General features: G+C 32.3%; 1 protein-coding gene across 6 annotated transcripts in view; it reads right to left on the bottom strand.

Moving 5' to 3' along the window:
* LOC139523612 (deoxynucleoside triphosphate triphosphohydrolase SAMHD1-like) overlaps positions 1 to 23,284 on the bottom strand; it is a 62,672-nt gene that overhangs the window by 6,934 nt on the left and 32,454 nt on the right. For 3 of the 6 annotated variants that reach the window (XM_071317760.1, XM_071317758.1, XM_071317759.1), the window contains 11 exons: positions 22,595 to 22,665; positions 11,226 to 11,369; positions 10,789 to 10,815; positions 8,569 to 8,616; positions 7,059 to 7,223; positions 6,417 to 6,508; positions 2,839 to 2,895; positions 2,109 to 2,301; positions 1,504 to 1,593; positions 810 to 914; positions 52 to 183 (listed from right to left, as the gene is read on the bottom strand). In XM_071317760.1, coding sequence (XP_071173861.1) covers positions 52 to 183; positions 810 to 914; positions 1,504 to 1,593; positions 2,109 to 2,301; positions 2,839 to 2,895; positions 6,417 to 6,508; positions 7,059 to 7,223; positions 8,569 to 8,616; positions 10,789 to 10,815; positions 11,226 to 11,369; positions 22,595 to 22,665 — 1,124 coding nt within the window. The remainder of the gene's footprint in view (positions 1 to 51; positions 184 to 809; positions 915 to 1,503; positions 1,594 to 2,108; positions 2,302 to 2,838; positions 2,896 to 6,416; positions 6,509 to 7,058; positions 7,224 to 8,568; positions 8,617 to 10,788; positions 10,816 to 11,225; positions 11,370 to 22,594; positions 22,666 to 23,284) is intronic. The other 3 variants (XM_071317763.1, XM_071317761.1, XM_071317762.1) reach the window with 1 other exon arrangement.

Genomic DNA, 23,284 nt, shown 5'->3' with positions numbered 1-23,284 from the left:
AAGTATATCATTAAGAGTATACACATACAGTATCAAGACAGTTACACCTACCGAGAGAAGTCCTTTATCATTACACCATTTCTGAAAACAATCCCTGGCTATCTTTAGACTTTCTTCATCAGTTTTCTTACAATATAGTCTTATCAACTGTTCAGCAAAGACTCCAGGCAACATAAGTGAAACCTAAAATTCAGTAAAATTATGAAATGATATAAAATTGAGACTGTTTATCTCAAAGAGGTTGATGATTATAATAACTCTTGTAAAACATGTGCCATAAGAGAAGTATATGTTTAGTTTTGTCACCATCTTGGAAGCAAATTGAGTCACCTATCAAAGCTAATATTTGCTATTCTGAAAGTATCTCTTACTCTGAATAATAATGATATCCCATAATTTATTTTTATAAAATGATTTACAGGGGCAAAATTAGCCCAAAATGTACCTCATCCATTGAAAGACATTTAACCCTAGAGAGGCACATAATTCTTACAACAAGGTGACCACTTTTTCTTACTTCTTTATGCTATGTTTGATGGAGCAGTAAATACAAATTGAAAAGTCAAAGTGTGCATGTTAGCACAGAGTTTGATGTGACTTTAAAGTAGATTTTGTGCCTGTAATAAGTTACGCTATCTAATCCAGTTGTTGTTAGTTTATGAGTATAAATTTTGGAGGTTTTAAATGTTGGCGGTTGGTGTGCTCTGTTGCATTATCCTCTATTTTGGTTTTCATTTTTAAAGTATGACCAGAATATCGTTACCCCAAATCATTACTTCACACTATAAGCCATAATACCCTATACTTACATGATGTTTGTCTAATATAACTGCTTTAGTTACATCATTCTTATTATAGAATCTGACATTCTTAATGGGGTTTTCTGACTTCATTCCATAATCTAAGTACACCAGCTGTAAAAACAAATCAACAAAATAATAATACTTTTTGCAGTTAATTTTCCCATATGACAGTAAGCATCAGGTTGGCTTGGAAAGCAAATTTTGCATTCTTCAATCACATTATTTTTTTTATTCTCTATCAATTCTATCATTTAAATTTATTATTTGAATAACACATATATTCATCAAAGTTCATTCTGAATATGTTTGCATATATGGTGTGTCTATTCCAAAAGTAGCAAAGAAGGGGGTAAGAAATTATGCAGGTTTGGAAATAACTTTTTTTTTTATTTTTCCGATCATTTTTTATTTCATATTCCATATCTAATTTTGTACAACAAAGAGATGCTAACATAACTTGTCACATTACCCATGTATTTTGACATAAATATGGCAGACATAATTTGCTACCTGACTGCTTCGTCATATTTGACACAACTAACATGTATAATGACCTATATAATATTTTTATGGTTTTATTTATTTTAAATAGTGTACAAAGAAATATTTCACATGTACTCTTTTGTATATCAAATTTCCAAATAACAATCTCTAGTTCAACTGAAATATGTGACTGTATACTGACTTTAAAATAACTTACATGTACAACCAAGTCATGAGCTTGTAACATTTCACGTGAATCCTCGTCAACACATGACATAATCTCTGCTTTGATTTTTGTTACATCATCCTGCAAGAAATCAGACAAACAATAAGATAAAATCAACTCCAATAAGTCTCTAAACTCAACGGCATGATTAAAGCTATTTGTATAAATTATCCCAGCATAAACAGTTTCTTTGTTTTTCTTGTAAAAATAATTGGAGAATGTGTCCATGGGAGATGAGCATCCACTTGCATATACATTATAAAGCGACATAACTAGAATACCCCAAAATGAAACCATTCAAATTCAATCTAATCTTTGTGTTATGGTAATAAGCATTGTGTAAAGGTTTCTAAAATTTATTAGAGCCAAACTTAAGTTAGAAAACAGTACCAAATTTAGGGACATATGTATGGACAGACAAATGTGAGACTAAAATCCCCCATCGCCTAGCCATGAGGCATAAAAGTCTGTATTTAGTAAGATAGACTAGTGACCTTGTAGTTTTAAATAACCAAGCTATGAATTAGGAATCAGAGACAAACCATTTCTTCTATAGTGGTGTCAGATAAAAAAACATTTTTTATATTCATTCATACCTTTGTTTTTCCTTCAGTTGGAGTTGTTTCCCCAACACATTTGTATAACTGTCTACGCTCAATTCGTTGTAATATTTCTCTGGACTTGGCCAGTTCCTTGTCAGTGGACATTAGAATCACATGGAAAATACTGTCATTGAGGTTGGTATAGGCTACAGGGTCATCTATACAATCAGATAATCTTACAAGTTCTCTGCAAAATAACAGAGTAGTTATAGATTATCGTTGATCATCTCAACAAGATTGATTTTCTCACTTGCGAAAGCGAGAAAAGCAATCGAGTTGAGATGACCAATGATAATCTGTTTATCGCTATTTTACCTATGACGACGTTGTCAATTTCATTAGCCATGCCACATGCCTATAGCAAGTAGCATGATATGAAAAATTATCACAAAAAAAGATCAAAAGGAAAAATAAACTAAATAGCGATACTGTCAAATGAATACATGTAGCTGTAAGAATACAAATATCAATAAACCGGAATGGCGTTGAACTCTGCAAGGTTAATGAATAATTATAACAGAATATCCACAAATCATACAATTCATGAGCTTAATTTAGGAAATACCCTATGGCAGTAACTACTGTAGGTTATGAATGGGTATTTGTATTTTTAAAGCCAATATTTTGAGACAACCATTACAAATGATAAACATTGAAGGCATAAACAAAGACAACCCCTAAACTGATAAAAGATAAAAAGGAATTGATAACAAAAAAGTCATACCCATCTTTCCCTGGTATAATCCCTTTCTTATCTGCATGAATGAAGGCATCTGTTATCCTGAAATAAATCATATATAAATATTTGAGTAACAAATATTTGTTACAACATGATTTGTTGGTATTAAACTTGAACTAAAGATTGCAAAAAGTTAGAACAAATACAAAGGAACTGAAATTTGGTGCATTTTGTAGAATGTAGCTAGAGTTTGATTCTTCAATTTAAATTTGATATCAGTACCCATCATTTGAACTTATTATGATGACTCACTTTTTCAACTCATTATTGGTTTCAGTGCATATTTTGTATTCTTTATGTATAAATCAGATTAACTTAAAAATAGCTTTCTGAAGTATAAGGAGAACAGTAGTATATTTTCAACAACAGCGATCGGGAAGGAGGTACGCACTGCGCCTATAGCGCATATCGAATAGAAATGGCGCATAGAGTGTCAAATGTAAGGGCCCACGTGGCGCATGATATTTCTCACTTCATTTTCGTAACGTTTAGATATCGCCAAATGGATTTACGATCGTGTTTCGTGCCGCCATGTGTGTGCACACAACTGTGTAATGTTCCTCCAATTATAGGAGCCCCTATATATTTTTGGGACGTCTCCGGTGTTATCTGATGGTAATAATAGAACCATGCAGTATAACTGATTACCCGAAAAACGTAATTAACCATCATTCATGATATGTTTTTTAAAAACAACTTTAAATTTGAAATTTGGCTAGTACAGACGAGATTTTTCTCTAATCATAATCTTTTAGGTTAGCTTAGCTTACTATTATTTCGATTGAAAAACCCTAAAGCCTTTTATGATATAGTTTTTGTCTCCATAAAAGACGCTTATAACTGTCCTGGTCATTTTTTGGTCTTCAGCTGGTTTTGACATTTTGTAAACATGCCTTCAACAAATTGTCGTTTTGTTCTATCAATTAATGATATTCTCTACTGTTATTCTTGTCATTGTGATGATGTAATTTTAATACATTACAAGAAGTGCAGAGGAAATGCCAGAAACGTCCACTAATACGGAACGTCTGGAATAAGTATGGTATCGACGAAGACCCAAATTTATTGAAAAAAAACCATGAACATGAACAAGGCAACAGTACCAGTTTTAACATAGTAAATAAAGGTTATCTTAAATATTGTCCTGTTTGGAAGAATTTATTGTATATTCATTGAAATTGAAAAATATAAAATCACAGGAACAATATCCAAGATATTAATTAGAATCATAAGGGTAGGTACCACCACCTCTTAGCTGAATATATACACTTGTTTTACTGTAGTCAATTCAAATGGCCCACTCATTTGACAACATGGCCCATAATTTTTTTAAATTTTAAATTGGACATTTACCTATTATGGTCCAATATCCAAAATCTAGATACATGGTTAGATTCAGCACATCAAAAAACCCCAAGAATTCAATTTTTGATGAAATCAAATAAAGTTCAATTTTGGACCCTTAGACTTCAATGTGGACCAATTTGATAATCGGGCCCAAATAAAAAAAAATGTAAATACATGGTTAAATTCAGCATATATATCAAAGAACCCCATATATTCAATTTTGTTGAAATCAAACAAAGTTTAATTTTGGACCCCAATTGGGACCAACTTGAAAACTGGGCCTATAAAAAAAAATCTAAATACATGTTGAGATTCAGCATATCAAAGAACCCCATATATTCAATTTTGTTGAAATCAAACAAAGTTTAATTTTGGACCCCAATTGGGACCAACTTGAAAACTGGGCCTATAATCAAAAATCTAAATACATGTTGAGATTCAGCATATTAAAGAACCCCAAGGATTCAATTTTTGTTGAAATCAAACAAAGTTTAATTTTGGACCACAATTTGGACCAACTTAAAAACTGGCCCCATAAGCAAAAATCTTAATACATGTTTAGATTCAGCATATCAAAGAACCCCAAGGATTCAATTTTTATTGAAATCAAACAAAGTGTAATTTTGGACCACGATTTGGACCAACTTGAAAACTGGGCTCAAAATCAATAATCTAAGTACATGGTAAGATTCAGCTTATCAAAGAACCCCAAGAATTCAATTTTTGTTGAAATCAGACAAAGTTTCATTTTGGACCAACTTGAAAACTGGGCCCATAATCAAAAATCTAAGTACATGTTTAGATTCAGCATATCAAAGAACCCTAAGAATTCAATTTTTGTTAAAAACAAACCAAGTTCAATTTTGGACCATTTGGACCTTAATGTAGACCAATTTGAAAACGGGACCAAAAATTAAGAATCTACATACACAGTTAGATTCAGCATATCAAAGAACCCCAATTATTCAATTTTTGATGAAATCAAACAAAGTTTAATTTTGGACCACGATTTGGACCAACTTATTCCCTAAACTGTTGGGACCAAAACTCCCAAAATCAATTCCAACCTTCCTTTTATGGTCATCAACCTTGTGTTTAAAGGAGTAGGTTCAGTAAGACCACTTTTTGGCCCCAAAATATAGCAGTTTTACAAAATTGTTAAAATGTAAACCTTTAGTTATTTATTTGACAGTAGAATGCTTCTGCTACATAAATATGGGCTGTTTTTGACAATACAATGCACATATATCATGTACTAGCACCATTAAGTCATGCTAAATTACTGAAATCCTCATAATTCTAGCATTTTAGTTAAATTTTAGACGATTTTCGTGTAAAACGAAAGTGGCCGCATTCGTGTTCATCCTTAATATTGAAATGTAAGTTGTATTTTATGATAATACATAACATATAAAGGTTGAGGATGAACACGGATGCGGCCACTTTCATTTTTACCAAAAACCATCTGAAAAGTGACATTTTTCAGCATATTAGGTAGATTTTTCATATTTGAGCTTGAATTGGACCGTTTTTAATGACTAAATCTGTTAAAATCTTTCACATAAACTAATTAATTCAAATAAAATAGACACTTAAGTGTTTAAAAAGTGGTCAAAATCTTTCGTCAGATGAACCTGAAATTTGAGGCCAAAATCGGTCCTTACCGGACCTTCTCCTTTCATAGATTTCTATTAACTTATACTAAACTCATGGTGTGAAAACCAAGAAAAATGCTTATTTGGGCCCCTTTTTGGCCCCTAATTCCTAAACTATTGGGACAAAACTCCCAAAATCAATCCCAACCATCCTTTTGTGTTCATAAACCTTGTGTTTAAAATTTCATAGATTTCTATTTACTTATACTAAAGTTATTGTGCGAAAACAAAGAAAAATGCTAATTTGGGCCCTTTTTTGGCCCCTAATTTCTTAACTGTTGAGACCAAAACTCCCAAAATCAATCGCAACCTTCCTTTTGTGGTCATAAATCATGTGTTTAAATTTTATAGATTTCTATTTACTTAAACTAAAGTTATAGTGCGAAAACCAATCTGTCTTCGGACGACAACTACAACATCACCAATATACGACCGCAATAATTTTTGCGGTCGTATAAAAACTTATGTTTTCAAATTTGCTTCGTTTGATATGAAAAAAGGAAGGGAAAAAAAATAAGGGAATATGAATTCGACAATTCTCTGTGTGAAGCTACGACTTACATTGTTTCTATTGCATTGCAGACTCTATGTTGGTAAGCCCTTCTATGTAATGTTGCTCTAATCTGAAACATGCTGTAAAGTGTATCTGCTTCCTGAAAATATATTTAAAAACAATAATTTTAATTGGACAGGAAAAACAAATAAAGAATGCAAAAAAATGTGGCATATAACATTATATGAATATGACATGAACCATGTTATGGAAGAAACATGTTCTAACATTACAGATACAATTTTTAATTAAGTTAATTTTTAGTTGTTTTGGTTTTGAAGTTGTTCTGAAAGGCACAGAAATGTAATGGAGATTAAGTTCAGCCAATAAAAAATAAAAAGTTTAATGGCTATTCATGAATGTTATACTTATCTTTTTCTGCTATTTTCCAAAATTTAAGGCCTTAAACTTTTAATCTTTCTGAGCTAAGGATAGTGATAAAATGACTACATGTTTTGGATCTGAAGATATCGGGTAATAACTGCGATTAATGAAGGCAATACGGAGTATACATCAATGAGGCAGCTACCTAATAACACAAAACAACAAAAGTGACAATACCATTTGTCAAGGCTATACATTGTTCAATTATAAACCAGTAATAAATATTGGTCAACATTTTTAATCAAACATCAAACATATATTGTTACCTTATCTCTGGAACAGATCTGTAGTGTACCATCAACATTCAACACCCTTGAAAATTTCATAAATCTGTGGTGATCAAAGTTATTCTTTATCCCAAGACCATGACAGTCCCTGGCAAAGTAGTCCCATTTATCTACATCTATACCATTTCTTTTGTTTGCTACTATCTGTAAAACAATAATGGGTTTAAAATAAGTTATTAAGACCAAACCTATATAAATCTGGTTTAAACTTTTTAATACTTTTTGAACAAAAACTGCTAAATCTAGAATAAACACATCATGTAATGCTATAATTGCAGCTGTAATGCTTATTTATAAGAATGTGCAACCCATTCAGAACCCTTAAGGATGTATTCTTCTAACTTTTCAGTCTCAGTCAGTCTCGTTGAAATCTTGTTCTTAAATAATTTCGAAAACATGTGATACAAGTGGAAAATATCAATGAATTTAAAAAAAATTATAATCAAACATAAGTCTTTGAAAAAATTGTGTATTTACAATGAATGGTTTTGAGTAATCCACATTTAAAATTTTACGACCAATCAAGTCAGTATTTTTAGCAAAAATTTTGAGAAAATGGGTGAGGGATACAAAAAATGATTTTACAAGAATCATGTACATCCCATATCATTTTGGACTTTTTAATTTTCTTAGATATGTATTTTTTCAATCATTTATAACAAAAAAGTTGAAATAATATGCATTTTGTTTTTAAAACTGAGAAAAATCACAAAAATACAAAATTGACAGCATGTTAAATTTTACACAAAAGAGCGTCAAAATATGATGAAACTTTCTTATATTAACACCTACCTATAGTTTTTTTTAAAGTAAAATATATTCAGATTGGTCCAATTCATCTTTAGATAAAGCATGAAAAAAAAATTAATTGTGGAACTGTGATTTTTTCACGATAATAGCCCAAAAACAGGTAAAAATAGATGAAAAATGGGAAAATCATCAAAATTGGTCATTTTCAAAGGGCCGTAGCAAAAAAAGATGTGCACCACCATATGATTTTTTCTTCAACAATTAATTTATTAGTCTTATAAACCCAAAAATCAGGTAAAGAAAAAAAGTTTTAATTCTAGAAATTTTTGGCTCCTCAGAGGTGTTCATCTTGTATAGTTTCTTCTGAAATTTGATGCTCATCCTTTTGAGCAAAATTGTGCAGTAAGAGCTGTTCTCCAACCCATCCTATTTAAAATATGTCATTGTGGTTTGTATGTTATGTATGCAATGATGATGTGATGGTTTGTAAATATTAATAACTTTAAAATATGTGTGCTGCGGTCTTCTGTTAAACTGTAATGTGCATGGATCTCAAAATTATAATATTACTGGTCCCTTTCACAAATATATGTTTACAAATTAACTGTTATTAAAGCTAATTCCACATTCTTGTTGGCGTATAATAACACCATTCAACAAATATACAGAAACTTAAAACAATATGTTTGCTAGACAATGGTGTTGCCATTTTTGGTTGAATTAATTTATCCACAATCACCTCATACAAAAAGCCTTTCTTTTCTTCTCTACCTTGATAAGGCCATTCCTATAAAAACAAATAAAATAAACAATTACATTTCAAAATTCTATTACAATTACATCAAATCATCTTTATAGTCGATTTTCTAAAATCATATTTTACAAAACAAAAAAGTGCCAACAAGCACCCTTCCCTGAAAACAGATCTATGTTTGGTGATAATAAGCATTCTATATCATTTTCATAATATTTGGTTGTGGCAAACATAAGTTTATAAGTGGGACATAACTCTAAAACTTTGTCACACCACATAAATTCTAACTTGATCTGTATTCGGTGGTAGTAAAGTATTGTACTAAAGTTTCATAACATTAACTAAAGACAAAGTAAAGTAAGATTGCAATAACGATCAAATTGTTAATTTTTCCATTTATAAAGGGACATAACTTGATCAGTGTATGGTGGTATTAAAGGCGTATACTAGTGATAAAACATTTGGTTCATGAAAACTAAAGTAAGTGAATAGAAACTCAATTTTGAACTTACACTCAAATGTACAGACACTTGTTTATAAATGAATGGACGTACATAGAGAGAGTTAAGGGTTAAACTTTATGCATTCTCTATCACTGCTTATTAAAACAATTACAAAGAACATCTGGGAGATCTTTTTTTAATCTAACCCAATAAATTATCACATTCAATTAAATCAGTTTGAACACATGTTTAAAAGAACATTCATGTACTATGAAATCATATATAAATGTGTATACCAATTTGTTAATGTTAAACATTGACTTACAAGCTAGATTTAATCATGATATTCCAATACATCTCTTATTGAATTAAAACAAAAGTTTGATTTTGAATAATGAGTTTTGAAACACTTGATGACTTTTTACAATATGACATTGCAAATTTAAATAACATGGAAATCAGTCCTTTAAAGCAAGTAGAATAGCCAGATGTCTACCCTTAAAAATTTATAATTCTTATATGATTTGCATCTCTAAAAATACTTGAATTGGATTGGTCAATTAGAATTTATCTCTAAGTTTACACTTCAATAAACCATGTTTCCGAAACTACTTTTGTAATCTATTCATGCGCGATACACAAGCTTGCAGTGATCCCGGGATTTTCAGCAAATTGATATAAAAACAATTGCATAACAGTTGTGACTATTCTAGTGCATATATAACCAAAAAAAGAAAGAAATTTAATTCACTAAAGCTTCGAAAATGTATAAAAATAAAATTTAATAAAATTCCGTGAAATTTCATGAAGGATTTGGCGAATTTACGTGATGGCAAAACACGACGTCATACGAATGGAAATTTTCAAGGGAAATATTATTTCATTACGTGTCCGCTTCAAATTCGGATAACATTTATGAAGTTTTTGAGGTAGGTGCTATTTCATTTAAGATTCTGTTGTATTTATCGGACATTTATGGTTTTTAGAAAGTCAAGATGGCAGCGTACTCCTTAGTTACGACTTGCCATTGTGCTTTTGATGGTAAATATATATAGTAGCCATCAACAAAAAAAAATATTTATTAAATATCACAAATGTTCGGCTGAGGAATTATAAGGATTAAACACATTTTTTCTAGAGGTTATTGATGTGTAAACCGGGGCTCTTACTCACAAACTCAACATAAAAGTCCTTCGGACTTTTATTCAGTTTGTGAGTTAATCGCCCCGGTTAACACCTCAATAACCTCTAGAAAAAATGTGCTTAATCCTATAATAAGGGGTTGTTCAGTTTTCACCTTAAATGTCTAATCAATGCAATAAATTGTCATTGTTGATAACATGAATATTACTAACACAAATAGACCTATCCCGAATTTTCAATCTTGCCTTACCAGTTCTTGAAAATGCATTTGGTTAAAAAAAAAAAAAGAGGAAAAAAATGATAAGAATAAGAAGCATAGCCATGCAATTTAGGTCTCTACAAATATTTGATCGGAAAAAATAGGTCTGTATTTTAAATCTTTTAAAAAACAAAGTGCACCAGCTAACAGTTACCCATAAAATCAGAGCTAACCAATCCTTAATTTTTAATAGCACTGAAACTTCAGGTACTTTCATACATTGGAAGTGAAATTTAAATCAACATGAAGCAAAATGAATATAATGTTTTAAGGATGGAGAAAAAAGCAAAATCTTATTGATACTTTTTAGAAAGTTGCATGAATGTTTAAGCTAAAGATTTGTTTATGTTTTGTACTCACTTCTGTAACACCCTGTAACAGTTTTTCCTGTTTAAGTGAGCATGGAAAATGAATTTGTAATTAATTTTAAACATATATAATGAAGTGTCATACAGTTAGGAGACAGTAAATATTTCTAACCTTTATCATCTTTTTATGTGTTTACTTGGGAATATACCCAATTACTTCAGGACGTTTCCCTGAAGAAACTAAGAATTTTGTTGAATGAAATTACTTGATTTTAGTTTTTTCTTACTTTTAGCAATCAGGAGAGGTTGCCATTAAAAAATGTGTAATAAGCTTGACAAAGGAAACTTAGATTAAATTGGACAATAAAAATAACAATGAACAACAGATCAGTCTAACAAAGGAATGTTAAGGAAAATAAACTAAGATCTGAAATTTGTAATCATATATATATAAAGCAATGTACTACAAGAATGAATTAACAATCTTACATTTTTATTCTTCTTCAAGGGACCTGCAATCTGTTCCTTAACAAATGTTATATCCTGTTCTGTCAAACCGAATCTCTCAAACTCTTTTCTCAGTTCATTTTCCTCGATCAGGTAATCAAACATTTTTACAGAGGCATCTTCATGCTAAAATAAAGTCATTTAAGTTTCTAATTATTTGATGATAAAAGTATATTACCAACATATACATACTGAACTTGGGTATGGACTATTTTATAACAGGTCTTTTGGCTGTCTTTAGTTTAAAGTTTTAACCTCTTTTTTTTATCTTTAACTTCACAAGATTTTTTTTAACCATTTAAATAACTTGAACTATTTCACATTGATTGTGTTTGGCATTTAAAAAAAGTTCAAGATATACAACAGATTTTTAAAAGTAGAAAATAAACTAAAATTTAGTCATTTCTCATATTTTAAAGCATAATTTTGTTAGTTTTTTACTTGTAAATTCATAATCAAAATCACTTTTTTTTTATAATAGAAATATTAAGGACAAATATAGAAATAATGTCTACCATGTGTCTACAAACACAGCAAATATTAGAACGATGAAAAGTCTGAAAAATTTCTGGTTTAATAAATATCTTCCTTAATAGTCCATCAGCTAGTTTTCAAAAGCGCTCTAGTTAAGGAGTTTGTGTTACACCCCAGGGTACCGCGATTTTTTTTGATAGAATTCAACTTCATTATCTTATTGATAAAATACAAGGTGTTAGACTAAAAAAAAAGTGTCCAAAAGAGGTTTAAAAACGCCCTTTTAAATGGTACCTTCATTTAGTTTTCACGACTTAGTAATTTATATTTAAATTTTTTAATATAAAGCGATTAAAAAAAAATAAAGTATAGGTATAAACAACAAAAACAGATATGAAACTATCATATTTAATGTAACACTGAAGATTTTTTGTTTAAAAAAAAATTTAATTTACATTACAAACAATCAGATTTTTTTAGTTAAAATAAAGGCATATTTTCTCCTTTCATAAAGAAATTCGTAATTCAATTACCCGTATTTGTGAAATAAACTTAAGAATTGACCAGTATGCAACGTTTTAACTATTTGCAGTATTTATTTATCGTCTAAAATATGAATTATTCAATAAAACCTATGTACGTGCAAATACTGGTGAAATACCGGAAATCATCACATTACCGTCTTCGATTCAGTCGACAATCTATTCATACCTGAGTGCACACATTAGAACTTTAAGGTTATCAATTTGCAACCAAAAACAAACATTAAATTGTCGATTTATGATATTTTTGTGAGTCAAATTATTTTATAAAGTAAATGTGTAACAAAATATTTATGAAAAAATGACAAATTGAGGTTATTTTTTTGCATTCTGAGAAAGGTGCACTCTATCGAGCTCAATAAGGGTGTGTTTGATTACATTTAGTGTTTTAGCTATGTGGTGATTGAGTTAAAATTGTTCAGTCATTCAATCGACAAACATCGCTTTGAACAAAGGTCAAATAGTCAGTTGTTGAATTTGTTCAGACTTTTTACTTTCTTTAGCACAAAATTATGTCGATTTGACATACAATCTGCAGCTGGTTTCTTAACAAATGCTTTTCGTAATGTTTACATTGTTCTTCATTTAATTGTGTTTTTGATTATTTTTCTTTCCTTCTTACTTGTATATATTGCTTCACTATTCAATGAATTTACTCTTGTTTTATAAATTTTGTACATACTGTCAACTTATTTTGTTGCTTTGTTTGCATTCACTTTATTGATCTCTATTCTGTATATTTGTTGATACGGAGTACAACAAGGTTTGTTGACACTGTTCTGTTACCTTTGGAATTCTTCATTGTTTTCATCATTGTTGTGATAGTTATTCCTGTTTTTGCAGGGATAAATGTTATAGGTCTTTTGACACATTTTAATTGTTTTCTTTGTTTACAACTGTTACTTTCTTGTTATATTGATCATATTTCATGTTTTTGGCTCTTATTGGCTGTTTATTGCAAATTTGCATATTTCCCAAAGTTGTTCTGATATTACATAACATGTATGTTGGTATTTGTATATAGAATTGAATAGTTATAAACTGCTCTTGTGGTCTTTTAAGTAAATTACTACTTTTTTGATATATTGTTTACATTTTTTTAAATTTTTGGGTTTAATGAATAAGGGAAAATATGACAGAACAAACTTTTGTTTTAAATCCTAAACAAAACATTTATTTTAGTTGGGATAAATGTCTCTGTCATCGATCAGGTGAAAAGGGGAACCTGAAATCCTTTTCTGATAAAACTTGGACTACCTTTAAAGCTGCAGCAGAGTCAAGAAATGACAGAGTTTCAGAAATAATGAAAGGTAAATGGATAGATGGCCCTAAAGGTGTATACCACAAAAAATGTTATCAACTATACACAATGAAGCGGGACATAAAATTAACCCTGAAACGAAACACTTGTTCACAAAAGCGCAAACTTGAGTCCGATAGCGCTACAAAACATGCAATTAATGTTCCAGCGGCCAAGCTCCCGCGTAATTTTGATAAGTCAAAGTGTGTTATTTGTCTTCAGGACAAAACATCATTAAAAGACAGAAGAAGGTTAGAATCTCTAACAAAATGTCTCACTGATGAAGCGATAGAAACCATGAAACAAGCTTCTACACAGCAGGACACCAACCCTCTATTAATTAAACGCCTGGAATCGGGCTTTGACTTCTTCTACCATAAATCTTGTTTTAGGATTTTAACATCAGTTCTGTATAAGGAAAATGAAACACAAGTAGAGGAAGAACCAGACAGATTTACGTCTGCTATCGATATTCTAGCCAAGGAGGTACAACAAAACATTATACATGGACTACAGGTTTCAAATCTGACGGATTTATGCTCTCGTTTTAGAGAGCTTCTTTTAACTCAAGGTGTCCATGTGTTGAAGTACAACCCCACTAGACTAAAAGCCCGACTTGTAAATGAATTTGGTGATAACCTGACATTTTGGAGATCTGGTAGACAAAATTCTTTGCTTGTATTTTGCAGTTCTGTACCAACTGGTCAGATTGTTCAAACTGCAATAGAGTCTAGCACTCTGGTTCAAAGTAATGATACTTTTAATGCTGCAGTGGGAAAGGAAGATATTGTGACAACTGTTTTTTATGCAGCAAAAGCGATTCGTAATGTGATAAGTCTAGACTCAAAGTCTAATATTCCTTGGCCACCTACAGGAGAGTCTATAAGTGAAGATAATATTGTAATTCCAGATTTACTCTACAACTTTCTTGCCCTGGTACTTACCGATGATTCTACACATGCTTCCATTTCACCCTCAAAGCTTGATATTAGTTCAGAGGTGTTACATCGTCGGATAATGTCGCTTGCTCAAGACTTGATCTATTCTGTAAGTAAAGGCTACACCAAAACTCCAAAACATGTTGCCCTAGCAATTTACTTAAAAACTCAAACTGGGTCATCAGAAATTGTCAAAATCATCAATAGATTTGGCCATTCTGTGTCATATGATCAAGTTGAAGAAATAGAAACAGCTATTGCAGAAAAAAATGATCATGAATACTGAAGATGATATTTTCATTCCAAGTATCATAAGAAAAGGTGTATTTTCAAGTTTCTGTTGGGATAATAATGATCTGTGTGAGGAAACATTATCTGGCCAAGGTACTACTCATTGTACGAATGGTATTGTCATCCAAACAAGACCAGATTGGTGTGAGAATGAAGACGAAGCAAATCAAACGCCCCTCCAAAGAAGTAAAAACAGGTCCTTGAAAATCGTAACTGAAGAACAACCTGTTCATATTTATTCGAAAACACGGGTTGGCCCGAAAACAAATTTTAGCAAGCAAACACACAACAGCTTTCAATCTCTAAGCTTAGTATCTAGGAAAAAAGATTTCTGTTTTTTGCTCTGTCGAATGTCACTTTTAGACAATTTGTTTTTGCTTGATATAGATGTTTCCCAATGTATACCTACATGGACTGCTTTCAACATCATGACTGACCATACTAATGTCCCGCGAGCAAATAGTATTGGGTATTTGCAGGTAATTGACGCAAGTCCAACTGATTTAAACACCGTAACAACCGTACTACAGAGATCAGTAAGCGTTGCTGACAAACTCGGTCAACGCGATGTTGTCATAGTATTTGATTAGGCTATATACGCAAAAGCACTGGAAATCATTTGGCAGAAACCAGTTGAATTCGAGCGTGTGGTTTTACGAATGGGCGCGATTCACACTGCATGTGCTTTTATAGCAGTTATTGGGAAACGATTTGGCGATGCAGGGCTTGGTGATCTCCTGTTGGAGTCTGGAGTTATTGGGTCATGTTCTTTGACTGGTGTATTAGAAGGTAAACATTACAATCGAGCGCTGCGATTGCACAAAATTGTATTTGAAGCTTTTGAACGATTACGTTGGGAAGCATTTGGTTCTTGGCTTAATTCAAATGATGAGAATGAATTTCTCGATCCTAATTTTCAAGCATCTGTTCTGCCAATCTTAGCTCAAATCAGGCGAAATTTAACAGCAGACAACTTAAAAACCTTGCTAATGTCACCTTATGTTAGTAAACTATTTGAGGCATTTAGTGCATATTGCAATGTAAGTGAGGGACCAATGAAAAAGTTCTGGAATTCTTTCATAGAAATGGTTGAACTTTTATTGGTATTTATAAGAGCAACAAGGGAAGGTAATTGGGAACTTCATTTGGCATGTGTTGAAAAAATGCTACCATGGTTTTTTGCATATGACCGTCAAAACTATTCCCGATACATGTCAGTCTATTTGCTTCATATGCAAAATCTGCCAAATACACATCCTGATGCCCATGCATATCTTTCATCAGGTGGCTTTTGTGTTCAGAGAAGCTCTCATGGATTTTCTAGATCTCCAGTTGACCAAACAATCGAGCAAACGTTGAACAGAGATACCAAAACAAGAGGCGGCATTGTTGGTTTCAGTTTGAATAAAGGTTCTGTTAAACGTTGGTTGTTAAATGCACACGAAAGAGCTTCAATATCATCAAAATGTCGAGATTTGGCAGGAATGGTTAACCCTGAAACATCCACACAAAAAGAACTTGGCAAAACTCGAATGAAACGAGATGAAACTGACGTTTTGAAATTGGTTCAAACACTGCAAAGCTGGACAAATCCATTTGAGACATCTGAGCAGTTATCAGGCTTGTCCTCGGGTACTGTTGCTTCTTCTGAATTAACGTGCGACCTTCTGAACGCGTATGAAAAGGGAAAGTTGGCATCAGACAATTTCATCAGTGAACGGCTTGTTCAAAAGTCAATCGACATTTTCAAACCAATCAAAAGACAATCATTGCTTACTTTCTCAACAAAGGAAATAAAAGGTAAGCAGTTAATGGCTGATAAGAACAACAACGCATTGAAAGCAGATAGAAATCTTTTTGGTCGCCTGCTTGTAATAGCCCAGACAAGACAGTTGGATATGCGAGAGGTCCTCCAGTTTGAATTAGGTCCTCTTCCATGGTCTCTAGCAAACATTGATGGTACACCTGTTAAGACAAATAAATCTGTCCTGGCTGGTCTTTTAGAAAAGGGCGTTGAACAAATGCAAGCTATTCCTGAGGAAAGCATGTGGATATTTGATTGCATGGCAGTCATTCAATCCATCACAAGGATACCAAGTACTTTTTCTGATTTGGCAAATGTTGTTTTTAAAACCATCCTTTTAGTTTCAAAAAGAGCTCCCCGCATTGATTTTGTCACTGATCAGTATCCCACAATATCCATAAATCAAAGAGCTGAAAGCTCTGAAGAAAAATGACGCCACTGTCTCTAATATTGGGATAGTTTTTATGCAAGTCTTGATTTTCACATACCGTAATTAGTTTAACAATGCAACATGTCTCGTAAGCATATAATTGATATTCGTATATGTGTGTGTGTGAAGTGAAGGTGCCAACTGGCTGGTTTTTTTTTTAAGACAAATGAATAGGTCAAGACTACCTGAATTGTACAAATAAATACCGTAGAAAGGCTTCTATATTTCTCACTGGTACATAGGCTGAATCCGGGTCCGTTCGCGCCCATTCACGTTTGCACCAACTCATGTTCGCCCCCTTTCACTTTCACACCCTACATGTTCGCAACTAATCTTAATTGGTTTTGTGTTTAATAACTCTGTAAGCAAGTGTTTTCTTATAAGTATAATTGTTGTCATTGTCTCAAAATAAAGTGAGACAGCATTTTTTTTTTGTGTTGAATAAATCTTAATCATGTTTTGGATAGCGTATTGTTAAAGATAATAATAATCGTTTCTAAATAAAGTGGTATTTTGTCAACGTTTTATTTAGCGTTGAATAACTCTTAATCATGTTTTGGTTAGTGTATTGCTATACTTTGTTTCATTGACCTCTTTCATAATGAAGTGAGATTCTGACTATTTTTTTTCTGTGTGTTGAATAAATTTTATCATGTTTTGGTTATAATAGTGGATTGCTATATTTTGGTTCCTATATTTTATTGTTTTGTTGTTTCAGATCAAAGGGCTTAAAAACAATTATCTTTTGTGTTTTTCCTTTAAAATCTTCAATGTTTTACTCATACCAAGCTAAAAATACATTCAGTATTTACACCAAAGCAATTTAAAACAACAATCATGATTTTCCAATTATTCAACTTGAATTTGAATTAAAATTGGGCGCGAATGAGTAGAGTGCGAACGGACCTTGGGTGTGAACGTGCGAGGTGCGAAAGTGTATTGGGCGCAAACAGACCTGATACCACATAGTCTGAACCCCCTTCTCCCACAAAATATAATGTAAATTAAAAACAAATTGTTCAGAGAACAATTGAAGTCTTTCCACTAGAAAAGATCTATTTTTATATTGATATATGAAAAATCAGTTTAAAATGTTAGTTCCTATGGCTTTATGACGTCCTATTAACCTATGACCTTGACCTCAATTTTAAGGTCACAAACCATGGACCTTGAATCAAAATATCCTAGGTCTTTAATATGTTTGGTTAATGAGTACTACCACTTGACGCGTAATTTTAAATGTAAGATGGACAAAAACTCCCTTTTATTGTATGCGCAGCCTTTCAACCAAAATATACAAGTAAGGACATGTCGCAACTAATAATTTATGAAAAATTATTTGTCAAAATGTCATACAGTATTTGAAAAGAAGTGAAAATAAGCCAAAATCAAAATTTATAATATGACCTTGACCTTTGACATTGACCTCATTTTCATTTTTAGTACCAATGACCTCATGAAGACCCTAGGTCTCTATCAGTTATGGTTTACCAGTTGAAAATGCATATCGCTTGAATCAAATGAAAAAGGGGGAATAACTCTCATATGGAGTCCCCATAGAGCTATGGTTCAAACGAATATTCTTATCCTAAATATGTAACGAGCAATTTGGTAAAATAAAATCTTTTACGGTTACGAAGGAGAGGTGGCCACAAGAAAAACAGTGTTTGGGGAGATAACTCTTACAACGTAATGTATTTTGTTATAATTACATTTGATATATGTTTCATTATAATACTTTATTCTGATTGGCTAACTGCACATCACATGTTATTCCTCAAGCAATTGCATCACTCAATAAAACTTTTCATTCATGATAACACGTGGTCCCACAATAAAGTGCACAGATGAATTGAATAAAAAAGTTATAAAATTCGTGTTTTCATGATTCTAGCTAAAAAAAGTAATTATAAGTATTGAATGTTTCTTTTTGTAACCTCATAGGGTTGCAAAAGCGTTGACCGTGTGCACATTTTTAGAATGAAGCGCTTACGCGCTTCATACAAAAAGTACTTCGGTCAACGCTTTTACACCTCAATGAATTTACAAAAGAAAGCATTCAATACTTAAATGCAGTTGTAAATTTTTAAAGCAAAAAGAGTTAATACTAACTTTCACTTTTTTGGATGTTCATGTACATTTTGAATGTATTTATTTTTCTCAACTACATGAATTTTTTGGTGTATTTTTAATGATATATATGAGTAGTCCAAATAATTATTACGTCTGGCAAGGCTTTTTAAATTTTATTCTGGGACACCTTCCTATGACCACAAGGCTTATGTTAATTTTTTTCTGGGACGCCTTCTTAGGAAGCCTTCCTACGAACGTCTTAGGAAGGCGTCCCAGAAAAAAATAAAATAGCCTTATTGGATATTTTTATGCATTTTAATTTAACCAGTTAAGTCTTTTACAGGATTGTTTGTTTAATGCTGTTTAAACATTACTGAAAAAAAAACACCTTAAATTTGCTAATTATTTGGCATGAAAGTTTGATTTATTGAAAGGGACTCATAGTTTTTCATTTAATTTTAATAATTGTCTAATGGTTAAAACAATAGCTTTGTTGTTTACTTTTATACACAACAACATATTCACTTTGGTCTCGTTGTTTACCTAATATTCACTATGTACTTGGTAACAGTTATTAATTAATTGAATAGAAAATATTATAATAAATATTATTGGAAGCCGAATTGACGTCAAATAGGTGCCGATTTGACTAGATGCCAATTTAACCAGGTGCCGACTTGACTTGTACGTTTCAATTCCTCTGCGATCGTTTGCGGTATTTTCTTGAGAAAGCCTATTTTCCATCATCAAAGAGAAGAAGAAACTGCTTGAAATGATTCCTGAACGCTTCGTGATTGTTAAAATAAGTTTAATACACTCATAAAACAATTTTAAAACTTGCGATGTTTAAACAGGAAGTTTCAAAAGCACGTGTAAAAGAAGAAATTAACCGGTGAGAGTGGAAATCCGTACATAACATATATCACTATAGTACGACTTTTAAAGCAAAACAGTTTCATCCTTTTATAAAACAGTCTTTAATATACCTATCACATTAATGTTTGAAGGGTCTTAAGCTTATTCAAACCATATAAGTCGGTATGAAACACCAAAACGGAATGATAATAACCGATTACGTTTTGTAGTTTACAAAATTCTGGACTGGTTCCTGTCAAACTACAACACTTTCTTCGACTGTAGTGGAATACAAACAGAAACCAGTTAGTTTGTAAACTGGTTCCTGGCTGATTACTACACAATGCTCATGCATAATGATAACACAAGCACATTCCTCCAGTTTGTATTGAAATTAGTAAATACGAAACCAAGCGCGGTAGGCAGAGAAATCAGGTCGGCAGTTATGGAACAATGACTGCGTCATTTTCCAAAAACTTAGAACGGGATCGCAGGTCCTTGGGAGGGCAAATCATTACAATAATTTCGAGACCATCGCAATCGTGTCAGTTGGTAGAAACAAAGTTGCTCTTGTTGAATTTTTTGTGTCGGAATGGAGTAAACAATCCTATAGATTTGCACTTGAAGGAATTGACTTATTTGTTTCACATGGAAGTATGTGCCACAAAATTTCTGTTGAAAATGAAATAGTGACAAGTGTAAAATGCACTGAGCTTCTAAGCAAACAGGAAGAAGCCGACACAAAAATGTTTCTTCATGCAAAACACGCAGCTGACAAAGGTTACGATTCCATTGTAATAAAATCTCCTGACACTGATGTGGAAGTATTGGCCTGCTTTTTTCAGAATTGCATCAGTTCAAATATTATTATTCTGACAGGTACGTCTTCCAAATGCAGATTACTAAATGTGCAATCAATGTGTGCAAAATTGGGGGAGAATGTTTGTAGAGCACTGCCAGGATTTCACGCCTTTACTGGTTGTGATTCAGTTAGTGCTTTGTCTGGTAAAGGAAAAAGCAAAGCATTCGGTGTTTTGACACGTTCTGTGGAGTTTTCAGAAGGTCTATCCCGTCTTGGTGAAACTTTTGAAGAGGTAGGCGAAGAACTGTCAAAAACACTCGAGAGGTTTTTGTGTGCTACATATGGGTACGACAATAATAACATCAATGAATTTAAGATTCAGAATTTTTTGCAATGCAAAAAACATTCATTGTCATCTACTGCCCCCAACAAAAGATGCAATGTTAAAGCACATCAAACGAGCCAACTATCAGGCAAAGATTTGGAAATCTGCTCTTCAACATAACACTGTTCCATCACCAAACAACCATGGTTGGATTGTTAAGAACGATTTGATCAGCATCAATTGGCTAGACCAACCGCCAGCCTTAGATGCTTTATTGATACTGATAAGCTGTTCATGTAAAGCTGGTTGTGCCACCAAAAGATGTTCATGTGTTCGACAAGGTTTATCCTGTACAGATGGCTGCAAATGTACGAATGCTTGTAGCAACAAGCATAATCAAATCGTTGATATAGCTGACGATGACGACGAAGATGGTGAAGATGATGGTGATGATAATTCGGTAGATGCCATTGACGAAAATGAAGATGATTCTATGGATTGACCTTCTTCATGACCTTAAAATGTGGTGATTCTGCTGTTAAAAGAACTTTAATATAGATCTTAAAACCTTGGCAGTTTTTTATTTTTTTAGTACTATGTGTGTTTTTAATGACTGTGATGTACATTACTTATGTTTGTGTTTGTCATTGATTCCATGTTTTCCCCCTTTCTTACCTTTGAATTTTGTTCAACTGCCTTTAGTTACTTGATGCTCTGTTTCAATGTAAAAAACTATACCTTTTTCATCATGAAAACTAGTATGTATGCTTTGTTTCATTCAAAATCATGAATTGTTTATATTACCCTCCCCCTTTTTTTTCTTGGTCCTATACGATATTAAAATTAAATAAAAAATAGCCTCCGTATTAATAAGATATGATTCGTTCAATTTAATAAGAGAAATAGTACCGAATACTTGGTTATTTTTTCTTTTTTCTGTATATATGTGTTAAACAAAATTTTTGATATACTCTTAAATAAGATCCCTTTTAACCCCTTTTGGACACTTTTTCAAAAGTCTAACAACTCTTAAAATATTCTTCAGACATTACTCTTTAGATTTATCCAAAAAAATTGCGGTACCCTGGGGTGTAACACAGAACTGAAATTTCACCTTACCAGCTGATGGACTATAAGGCTTTACTCTTTCAACATTCTTTTCCAGATTTCAAATTTCTTTAACATTTACCTCAGCTTGAACTATTATCCTGAGGTCTTTTAAAGTTTGCTATCTGTTTTTATGCCCCATTTATGGGCATTATGTTTTCTGGTCTGTGCGTCTGTCTGTCCGTACGTCACAGGTTAAAGTTTTGGTTAAAGTTTTTGGTCAAGGTAATTTTGATGAAGTTGAAGTCCAATCAACTTGAAACTTAGTACATATGTTCCCTATGATATAATCTTTCTAATTTTAATGCTCCAAATTAGAGATTTTCCCCCATTTTCACAGTCCACTAAACATAGAAAATGATAGTGCGGATGGGGCATTCTTGTTTTTTGGACAGCTTTGTGGTACTTACCTTCCATTTCAAATCTGGCCTTACAGTTGGTATAAATTTTCCATCAAATAAATGTGAAAAGGGTCCATGACCTGCAAATATAAATTCAATCAAGCTTTAAAGAACCAAATGTTTTGTACAAACTAAACCTTTTTTATAATTGTAGATTTGTACATGTTATATTTCCTGTACATTTTTATTATACATCACAGTTCACAAAGTATCATTCCATATATACTCAAACCATATGTTATAATTCAACAAAAACAATCTGTCAAGACTCTTTTCAATATGTCTACATATATATTTTGTTCCTTTATAGATTGGCCTTTATCTTTGCAATACTTTATATTCGCAAATGAGATCACCATCCATGAAAACTAAAGATGTGAACAACAAGCAGTGGCGGATCCAGGGGGGGTGGTTCCGGGGGTTGGAACCCCCCCTTTTTTTTTTGGAGGATCAATGCATTTCAATGGGGACATATAGTTGGAACCCCCTCTTTGTCCTGGGTTGGGAACCCCCCTTTTTTAAATGGCTGGATACGCCCCTGAACAAGTCACCATATGCCTTTAACAATGAGCAAAATCAATACCTTTCTGTTCAGTAAGCTATATTAGCCCCATCATTATAATGAGAAAAATTCAAAAGATTAAACCTATATAATTGGCCTCATTTTGACATTACTTTGTGGTGTTCTTCTGTACACTG

This window comes from Mytilus edulis, chromosome 5 (assembly GCF_963676685.1).
Source record: "Mytilus edulis chromosome 5, xbMytEdul2.2, whole genome shotgun sequence".
NCBI lineage: Eukaryota > Metazoa > Mollusca > Bivalvia > Mytilida > Mytilidae > Mytilus > Mytilus edulis.
Note: the sequence above shows the minus strand (reverse complement) of the source record. Positions and strands in the feature narration are given on the sequence as shown.